The 10,979-nt window shown below is 32.8% G+C and overlaps 1 protein-coding gene across 1 annotated transcript; it reads left to right on the forward strand.

The window, feature by feature from the left end:
- Positions 1-1,460: 1,460 nt before the first annotated feature.
- LOC100264366 (uncharacterized) lies at positions 1,461-10,301 on the forward strand. Its single transcript, XM_002277337.5, has 7 exons — positions 1,461-1,776; positions 7,204-7,355; positions 8,007-8,116; positions 8,221-8,306; positions 8,705-8,809; positions 8,953-9,137; positions 9,806-10,301. Exons 1-6 carry the CDS (start codon positions 1,667-1,669, stop codon positions 9,089-9,091), a joined length of 702 nt encoding a protein of 233 aa, XP_002277373.1. The 5' UTR covers positions 1,461-1,666; the 3' UTR covers positions 9,092-9,137; positions 9,806-10,301.
- The last annotated feature ends 678 nt before the right edge of the window (positions 10,302-10,979 follow it).

Raw genomic sequence — 10,979 nt, forward strand, 5'->3', positions numbered from 1 at the left:
AGATAAAGATTGTCTCATTAAACATGCCAAAAATTTAAACACATAGGTCTCTCTTAAAATTAAAATTATGCATGGTCAAATTATATTTTATTGTTTTAAAAAATGATGTGAGTTTCATCCTTGTTTTATCATCTTATTCTTCCTTTCCTAATTGTTAACCCACGACTTGAAGAATCATCTTGATCTATAGTTTATATTTTTTTTTCATACTTAAGCCTTATATACATATACATAAGAAGGGAATATAATTTTATTTTTTTTATTTGTCTTGCCTAATCTAATTTCGAGGAAGGAAGACTTCGTGCTTTTGTTTTGTCGATAAAGGCTTCTGATTAGTAATCAAGAATATGGGTAAAAAGAAAATTAGCTAGAGTTTAATTTGGACTTTGATTTGATTAATATTGAATATTAACTTGGATTTTAAATTGGTTTGGAGTTTGATTTGACTTAACTTTTGGTGTAATTTGAGTTTTGTCTTAATTTTACTTGGACTTTGGCATGACTTAGCGTTGATGTGACTTAAACCTCATGACTTAGAAAATTCCAATCTTACTTGAAGAGCTTCTACCCGATAATTACCTTTTGATTTATATCTTATATAAAACTTTAGAATCGCCCATATTTATAAAAACAATATATATGTAGAAAGTTTTATGATTTTTTAAAAATATTATTTTTTAAATTATAGTTAATATTTAGGGAGATTTGAAAGACTATAATTTAATCTCAAAATATTATTCTTTCATTAAAAATAATATTTAAAAAAATATCTTTAATTTATTTTTTTTAAGAGAGTTGATAACTATTTTTTTTTAAAATTATCAAACTCATCATTTTTAATTTATTCTAACACTTAAATTTTAATATACAGGTGTAAAAGATAACTTGTCTTTGCTATACGTGGGACCCATTCTACACAATATTATTTTATTAATTAAAATTTTATGTCATGTGGTGAATTTTAATTGGTAAGTATTTAAATTAATTATGAATATTTAATTTTTATGTTGGTTCATAAATGTTAATGCTATGTTTGGTTTCCAAAAAATTAGAGGGAAAATGTAAGGGAAAGAAAATATAAAGAAAAATTAAAAGGAAAAAAAAAGTGAAGGAAAATAAAAAATAAATTAAAAATCAATAAATTATTATTTTTGTTACTTCAAACTCATTTTATTTATTTTGAATCATCAATATAAAGATTAAATAATTTAAAAGTACATAAGTTTTTAATTAGTTTTAATTATATTTGATTTTTTTATATTTTTTATAAAACAACAAAATATAAAAAAATTATTTTTCTTTATATTTTTTTTTCTTTCCTTAGTATTTTCCGGAACCAAACATAACCTAAATATTCGGGCCCAGCCCATTCAAGCCCATACCATTTGGGCCGGTTGGGTCAGATTATTGGTGGCAGATCCTGACCCAAAATTAAGGAAAGAAGGGCCGACCCGGTCCATAATGCAAAACCCTAACTAGTGTCTTCTGTTCAAAACCCACGCCGAGGACGTCGAAGTAGTGGCTCCCGGGGAACCTGGGGAGAGCCGGTCTAGGCGTCACTCTTCTCAGTAACGAACAGCCAGTCGCCATCGTTTGATTTTCATCCCCGCCGGAAGTCTAGTTCCAACTTTTTTACTTGATATTCGCAACCCTGATTAAATAATCAATGGAGGGATTAAGGGTTTCAGACGCGAATTTGATAGTATATGTGCATCCATCGAAAGCGAATAGGGTCTCTCAAGCCATCCTTCGTGAACTCAGTTCTTTGCTTTTCAAGTACGCTTTGCTCTCTTTTCTCTATCCGCTTGAAAATTCTTAGTGAAATCTCGATCAATGTTTCGTTCTCATTTAAATTGAATTGGTACGTTCTGTTACAGGCAGGGTTTGTATAGTTTTCATTTATGTCCGTTAGGAATAAAATCTTTAATCAAATTTTGGGCTCTTGTTGTAAGTTGGGATTGTAGTAGCAGTTGTAACATGTCACGTCCATAGTTTCTTTGATTTCCTTTGAAATCTCAGTAACCAATGAAGAAGAGTTGTTTAAGTATAGGGCATTCGATTATCCAGTGGCTAAGCTAATTTGTACTTAATTTGGTGATTGTGTGATGATTTTATATTTATCTCGCAACTTAGCAAATGAAACAACAAACCAGGTTCTATCTTTATGCATTTTTTGTATTGTAAATTTCGTTTGGCCAACATGAGACTATGGTGAATGGGTCTAGGTATTTATCCTGTTTCTACATTGTTAATTTAATTCATTTACTTGGCACTAGGATAGAAAAGGTGGAGTTTCCTGTAGTTTTGCCTGAAGAAATCACAACAGATGTTTTAGTAGCCGAATTTTCAGTGCTAGTACACAGTGGAAAATGCTTGTTATTGTCCAACACATAATGTATCTTGAAGTTCACAAACAAATTTTAGGCACTCTTAGAGAATGCAATTGTTATACAGGCACATAAATTGACAAGAACTCCACTCTGCTCAACATCATTAATCAAAATTATTTGTGGGTTTTAGCTTTTATTATTTTTTGAGATGTGGCATAATCTGCTTATTTTTGCTTTTAGCATTTCCTTTTCCTTCTTTTGCATCTTTGTTATGGGTATGCTTATCTTCATTCATAATTCATTCTTAAAAGTTGTCTCTATACTACTTAGAGAATTACTTAGCTGCCACCCAGAACAATACTATTATTGTTGTCATTATTTTTTATATGATTAGTAATTTTGTTTATGGGCACCATAAATGACTCTCTGAAGAGTTAGGGATCATGGGTTGCATTCAAGATGAACAAACTAAGAGTTGGATGACAAAGGGTTTGGAACTCAGCAATTCTATTAATGCAGACTGCAGTTCTATATGTGGAAAGTACATAAGCCTATTGTGTGAAAAACAGAAGTTTTTCATGCGATGGATTAACATTTGATCCAGCCTCATCCCTGGTTTCACGAGTTTGGTGTTTGCAAAAGTTAAAGATATGTTGTTCATTTAGATAACATTTAGCTTTTCCAGATATGCCTCAACCTTTGATACACTAACTCTCCAACTTCACCCAGCCTCAATTTTCAAAATTGGAAAAAAAAAAAATTATTAATTAAAATTTTTAAGAAATAAATAAAAAAAAGAAACCCCACCCTTCCTAAAATACAACTTGTAATTGAATTTTCATATGATAAAATAATGATCCAAAGCCATATCATTTTAATAATTTATATTAACATTTAAATAAAATTGGTTTTATAAATTTCAAATCAGATTGAGAAAAAATCTTTTATAAAATCTATTAAATATTCACACTTGTCTCTTTTTTGCCTTTTTTTTAATCTTCATCCTTTTTCCTTTGCAATCATTATCCTAATTTATTTTTCATTATTTCATTGTTGTGGAAAACTCTTTTTCAACTTTGTTTAAGTGAAATTTCTTGTTTTATCAAAGTGAGTGCTAGTTGGTTGAATTGCCCCTTGAGGTTCTTAAAGGTCTCTTCAATTATACAAGGAAAAAATTCTGGAGCCTGATGGTTTCACCATAACTGTGTTTTTCGGAGTGTTGGGAGGTTGTTGGGGATCTATTAAGAATGTTTATGGAGTTTCACGATAGCGGGGTGATGACCCAAAGCACCAATGCCACTATCATAGCACTTGTGCCCAAAAGACGTCAAACAAGCAAAATTTCAATTTTCAGGCCTATAGCTTAGTCACAAGCTTGTGTTAGATCATAACTAAAGTCTTATCGGGTTGTATCCAAGGAATCCTTTGGGAGATTATTCATCTCACAAGGAGCTTTTGTTAATGAGAGACGAATTCTGGATGCAGTTTTGATAGCCAATGGAATCGTAGATGGGAAAAGATGATCAAGAGAGGAAGGAATAGTTTTCAAGATTGATGTTGAAAAGGCCAATGACCATGGATTGGGGTTTTTTGGATCATGCTCTAGAAAGAAAGAGATTCAACCCAAGATGGAGGACTTGGATGAGGGGTTGCATGTGTTTAACAAATTTTGCAGTTTTGGTGAATGGAAGTGCCAATGGATGGTTCAAACAATCAAAGGTTTAAGGCCAAGAGATCCTTTTTTCCCTTTCCTCTTTACCATAGCAGTTCATGTCTTAAGGAGGATGTTGTTGAGAGTGGAGGAAAGAATATCTTGGAAGGGTTCCTGGGAGGGAGGAATAGGACCAAAAGTGACACACTTGTAGTTTGCATATGACACCATATTTTTCAAGAGCTTGCTTGAATGATTTGCATAACCTTAAGCTATTCTTGATGGTTTTTGGGCATAGTTAAGGACTTAAAAATTAACTTAGAAAAGAGCACTTTGTTAAGAATCAACATGAGTTTGGATTAGATCACGTCATTGGCATCAATGCCAAAATGCAAAGTTTTCAAGTGATCATTGACCTACTTGGGTCCCTTGCCAAGGGGAAACCTTCACTTAGTTGTTTTTTGGGACTCATGATCGATAGAATTTTTGGACGTTGGATGGTTGTCCTTGGAAAAACAATTTAGGCTTGTTTGTCACATATTCATAGTTCCTTGCTTTATATATGGTTTCGTTATCTGTAGCAACTAGAATTGAGAAAATGCAGAGGGACTTTCTTTGGTCAAGGATTGGTGAAGGAAAGAGAGATCACCTTGTTAGATGGGATCAAGTGTGTAAACCTATGGAGAACAGTGGTTTGGGTTTCATGAGTATTTCTTTTGGGAATAAAGTCTATAGAGCCCTATTAGGGAAGTGGCTTTGGAGGTTTTTTATGGAAAGAACTATTATTTGGAATAAAGTTATATTAAGTATCTATAAGACACACCTTAATAGTTTGGATGCTAACATTTTAGTTAGGCAGTCACATTGTTGTCCTTTGAAAGTCTTTGCACAGGTTTTTCAAGATTTCTCCGGTTATACCCAGTTTAACTTGGGAAATGTGGGCAAAGATTTGTTTTCGAGAAGACTTGTGGTGTGGAAATCAACCTCTTTGTTCTCAATTTCCAAATCATTTTAAAGTTGTCACAACAAAAAATGCTTCTATTTCATCCATTCTTAGTATATCTTCCATTTTTCTTGGAACTTTTATTTTAGTTGAAACCTCACCGAACTAAAGATAAAGAATCTTAAAAGCTCACGTTATTTATTGCTAGTGTGATCCTCACACAATTTTTCCAAATGAGAGAGTTTGGTCTTTATGTCTTTGGGCATATTCACAATGAAATATTTTTTCTTAGCCTTGCCCAAGCAATCAACTCCAGTTGTTTTCTCTCTAACAAAAGTGCAAAATTCATACAGAATTTTAAACCCCTATCAAAGGTTAAGACTTTTGCTTAGTTAGTAGCCAAACAAGAAGGTTAACACCAACAACTCGCTTCAGGTTAGAAGACCTTTCAAAGTCCTTAGTCCTAATTATTGCACCATGTGCATGGGTAGTGAAGATCGATTGATCCTTTTTTTTTACACCGTTAGATGACTTTGGGGCGTGGGCACAAGCTATTTAGATTAGCTAGGTTAGAGTGGGTTCCTCTTAGAAGTGCAAGCAATATGATGTCCATCTCCTTTAGAGTTTTGTGGGGCACTATTAGTGGCAAAGTTTTATGCCAAATCATTTGTCTCATGTTGATTTGGATGGTGTGACAAGAAAGAAACACAAGAATTTTTTAGAACAAGAGGAGGACTTTAGAAATGATTTGGGCCCTAATTTATTTCTATTCCTCCTTTTGAACCTTTACTGCAATAGCTTTCAAGGGCATTCTCCTCAATGTTATTCAACTTAATTGGGAAGTGGTATGTAGATCAAAGAGTTAAGATAGCAAAGGGAGGAACATTGCTTTAGGTCCATTTTGGTAGGGTTCAGATCAACTTCTGAGTGGTATTTCAATGATATACACTTCTTAGTACTTTGGAGAAGGTTTCTCCTCTTATTTGGATTCGAGTTTATACATTTTGGGAAGGATTCTTCATCCTATATCCTTCAATTGTATTTTTAATTCATTTAAATGAATGTGTGCTTCTAATTCAAAAAAAAAAAAATCTTCTTATATTATAATTTTTTTAATAATTAATTGTAATGCTGGGTTCTCTTCAATTTGAAATTTGAAAAAATTAAAATATTTTATTTTTGACATTTGATTCAATAATAATTAATTTACAATTGAATTATATGCTAATTAAATTTTTTTGACACTTGATATTATTTAAATTGTTCACATTAAGGGAGTTTGTATTTAATTTTAACCATAAGATATTATATGGCTTAATAGTTGTCAAACTTTAAATAACCACATATATTTTACTTGATGTTTCTATAACTCTATTAAAACTCTAATCGTTAAACTACTTATGTTTATGCTTTGGTGATGATATATTTATAGAAAAGTGCCAAACAGGAGAATGCAAGCACAATCCACTGGAAGTATATAAGTGAGAAAACAAAAAAAAAAAAAGCAAGCTACAACCACAACCCTGCCTATCAAAAAAAAAAAATTTACAACCACAACCCTGATCTAATGCCTAAAGCTCAACCATTCTCTAGAATCTATCAAGGATAGTGGACCAGCTTGACCATCAACCATGAGGTACCCTTGTGACTACATTTATAGATTAGATATAAAGGAGTCTTGGGGAGATTGGCTAGTGCATTGCATCCCTTTAAAGGTTCTTTGGTTCTGTTCCTTCTTGATTGTCCAAAAAGGGCACAGTAGAGGTATTTTCCAAGCTTCTCTTCACTTCTTACCCACAAAGATCTCATTCCAACCCATTAACAAAACCTTCACCGAATAGGGGAGAACCCACAAAATGCCAAATAAAGAGAATAGAAAGTGCCATAACCCTTTACTAATTCAATCAATTACAACTGACAAGTGTTTGTAAGCATGCCACTTGGAGTGCTACACTCTGTTGTGGTTATGGCTTGTTCCATTCTTATAAAAAACAATAGATTATGCAAATGTTTGTGTATTGTTTGTTCATCCGGAAATTTAGGTAAGCGAAATTTGATAAAATGGTGGTAAAGGCAGTGTCTGATTTAAATTAGAGTTTCCTTCCATTCCAAAATATCAAAGATGTTTTTGGTCTAGTTATTGAACTTTTATGGACATTTTTTTGGAACTAACTGTTTCATATGTTTGAACTGTTGTCGTAAAAAATTAAATAATAGTCATGATTTATTTCAGAGCCTTTTGTTTATTTGTTCAGTTCTTATTCTGGTCTTTCTTGCAGATTCAATGAAATCTTTGATGGAGTCGTATTGGCATATGATGTCGATATTCCAAGTAAAGATGCCAAGATTCTTCCTGGGATCCATCCATATTTTGGTGTTAGATTAAAAGCAAAACTTTTACTTTTCTCTCCGAAGCCGAACATGCTTATAGGTAGCATTTCTATTATCCTTCACTCTATGTATTGTACAGCACCTCTGTAACTATCAATCCTTCACATTATTTCTGTGCGCCTTTTTTAGGTGCTGTTAATACATTCAATATTTACCTATAAAAAAATATCAATCTATTAACAAAATGGTAGTGCTTTGTGCATTGCTCCATCCTCAATGTTTTGACCTCACTGTAGTGCATGTTCTATTTCAAACAACTTATAGGCGATCTGGTGAAACTTTAAGGAAAGATAAAATGCTGTCTCTCCCAGCCAAAGGACTCAATGAAGAAGAATTATTTCTGCCATCACCATGTGGCTCTCTCCATCTTTCTCCTTACCAACCTAAACTCTCAAGCTTTCCTAGCCGCCACAAATTTTCCCATATTCATCATGAAAAAGTTTATTTACTTATTTTTGCTGTTATGATTTTGTTTTGGACCAGTGTTATTGTTTGTTTAAACATTGCTGTTTTAACGAGTTAATGGATGTGTTATAGGTGTAAGATGTTAGTATTTAGAAGATTTAATGGAAAAGAAAAAAATGGAGATGCTTGAGCATCCTACATATATATATATATAGTTTAGTCAGATATCTGTGGCTTGGGTTCTATATGTTGTTAACCTTACTGATTCTTAATGTTCTATGACCAGAAGGAAAGGTGGTGAAACTTGCTCAAGAATCCATTCATATCGTTGTTCTTGGATTTTCATCTGCTATTATAACAGATGAAGAGATCCGTGGAGAATTTAAATATAAAATTGTAAGCTCAACTTCATCTTTGCCACTGCTTTTGGTATTGTTTTCCCATGTATGAGGGTAGAAAATCGATATTGATCAGTTCAGCACTTTACATCCTTATTATAGAAACATGGTGAGGCAGTATTCGTCAGTAGATCTCACAAGCGACATGTGATAAAGGTTGGGACCATGATACGTTTCTTAGTGAAGAGGTGACATATTGTTTTTGTTATGTTTATAAATTTGAATTGGGAATGACATGTTTCTAAATGACATCTTTATGAATACCCGTTCTATGTCGCATTCCATGTCAATAGAATGAGACCCCACAGCACCATAACATTTTATAAAATTTTGTGGATTGTATTTCACTTTCCTGGTGCCTGTTGGAACTTTATATAGAATGTATGGATACATTTCTGGGAACAAGCATTTGATGGATCCCACTTACTGGAGGATGTGGGCTGTTTTGCTGTAAATTCAATCTGCCAAGTAGGACCCATGAGATGGTTGATCCCAATTATTTGCTACAAGAGCCACTTGTATGTTTTTTAAATTGAATGCTTATTGAGATTTTGAATAACATGATCTGGTATGTATCTACTTGCAGTTTGGATGAGGAAATACTTCACATATCTGGATCTTTAAATCCACCTCACACAGGAAGCATACTTTGGCTGGATAAAAAATTGGAAGATGCTTCACCAAGCAGCAGGTTTTAAATTGAACTCACAGTCCCTAACCTTGGAAGAAAATTTACTTTCTAATTAATTTTTTTTTTAAATGCAACAGTTGCAGTCCATGACTTCAAATTATCTAGATTTTCTTTTCCTTATAAATAACAAAATGTTTCTGTAGGAGTACCAAGAAGAGGAGAGAAAATGGGGAAAGTAGGGAAATGCAAGAACATGATACTGTAGATGGGGGAGTATTTTCCTTGGATAATAGTCATCATATTAAGAAGTCAAAAAAACGTAAGATCAGTGAAGAATCTTGAAGACTGAAGCAGAGTTATGATTGCGCTGAGACACTCTTATTTCAAGGTAATTTTTCTATTATGCTGTATGATCACTGTTAAGTTTTTCGTAATTCATAGAATTTTATTCGTTTATAATGAGCCTCACTGAATTTTATCTTCTCTTCCTCACACTTGTCATAATTCCATCTCGATTTCTGTCAATATTGACATTTTGTGCCGATATATATCATACAAGTAGATGTTTTCATATCTAACATCTATACTCCACTTGGTGGAATTCACTTTTGAGTAGTTGGCAGTAGCGATGGAATTCACTTTTGAGGGTTTGGCATCAGTTCATAATAAACTCACCTTCTAAGCAGTAAATGGGTGATTCTGAATTATTATGGTGTGGGAAGGGAGTGCATTGTTAGTGGAACATCATTTGAGTCGTGGCTTGGTGGCTTAATCTAGCAGGAAGTAATGCCTTACCAGGATAATGGCTTGTCTCTGTGTTTTTCCCTTTTTTCTTTTTTCTGTGAAGACGGAAAGTTTGAACATTTCAAGAGCAATTTTTGTGATTTGGCTGACAATCATTTTTCTGTAACTTTGATGTCATCAATTTCTGGCATTTCTATTTTTTAATATTTTGAGTGAGTTGTTTGGCTGGTCCTGTTTTTATTCTGTGTTGGGCTGCTTTTGCTTATTAAAAGAATTTGTCCTATTTTAATCTTGTCATGTTTCTCTGGGCAGGGTTTTGCAGATAGGTTTTGTTGAGTAAAACGGCCATGATTTGACTGCCAAAAGAGATTAGCTAAGGGAAACTCTTATCCAGGGGAAAACTCATCTGATCTTCTTCCCATTGACGCAAGTGCAGTTTGGATTTCAGTTTCTTTGTCCAAATTTTGAGCTGATGATGGTCTGTACAACCATAAGAATACAAATCATATTCGATAGTGTAACCATGTGTATTTGAGTATTCACCCAACCGGTTTTCCTTAACTTCCCAAATATTTTGCAGTGCTCCCCGATTTTAAGCGGTTGCTGCCAAGAAAAATGGTCCTTTCTGGTTTGCACGAATGTATGAGTTATGCTCTCTTTCCGAGCCATAAACTTTCTAGGTTTTGTTTTATGCCCTTTTGATGACATGTTATCTTGGAAGACTTTTCATGATGATCATATGGTTGGATGATGCGCTCTTAGCCCTAATCACATCATGAAGATGGAATCTTTTCCATTTTGTTCTCTACTGCATTTTTATTTTCCTCTCATTGTTCATTTAGATATGGCCCAAGCGAAAACTAGGTCCAGGAGTCAAACAATCTGAATCGATCTGTTCTAAATTTCTAATGCCCTAGGAAACATGGCAACCAGTTTTCCGGGCGAGGGTGGAAGCTAAGATCATTTCATGGGTACCTCTTTGGTACTTATGTGGTACTATTTCATTATTTATATTTTTAATAAAAGCAATTTGTTTTTAAATTTTAAATAATTTGTTTTTTGTTTTTTGTTTTTTATTGACAAATTACTTATTTCTTAAACTTTTTTACCAAATGAAAAAAATTAAAAAATGTATAATCTTTTATTAAATATTAAGTAATTTATTGAATTCAGTATCAATCAACAAAACAACTTGAAGGTTTTGTTTTTATTTTTAATAAATATAATTAAAATGAATTTATTATTATTATTTTTTTTAATATTTAATAAAAATAAAATATTTAAAAAATAATTTAATACTCAAAATTAAGAGAAAAAATATCGTTATCTTTTTGTTACTTATTTGAATTTCACGGTGGAAATGTTTTGTTGAAAAAACAGTCGTTATGTTGACATTTTCCTTATCCGTATATGGTGGGAATTGGCAGATTTCGAGGGTTTGAAGGTCTAATTGAACAAGTCCAAATCATTCTGTAGTAAATCTAAA

Source organism: Vitis vinifera, chromosome 18 (genome assembly GCF_030704535.1).
Source record: "Vitis vinifera cultivar Pinot Noir 40024 chromosome 18, ASM3070453v1".
Lineage (NCBI taxonomy): Eukaryota > Viridiplantae > Streptophyta > Magnoliopsida > Vitales > Vitaceae > Vitis > Vitis vinifera.

Excerpts from the sequence above, each read along its gene's own strand:
- LOC100264366 (XM_002277337.5), top strand. The coding sequence starts at position 1,667 with ATGGAGGGATTAAGGGTTTCAGACGCGAATTTGATAGTATATGTGCAT. Across the intron at positions 7,356-8,006 it reads GAAGCCGAACATGCTTATAG|AAGGAAAGGTGGTGAAACTT; the intron begins GTAGCATTTCTA and ends TTCTATGACCAG. Across the intron at positions 8,117-8,220 it reads GAGAATTTAAATATAAAATT|AAACATGGTGAGGCAGTATT; the intron begins GTAAGCTCAACT and ends TCCTTATTATAG.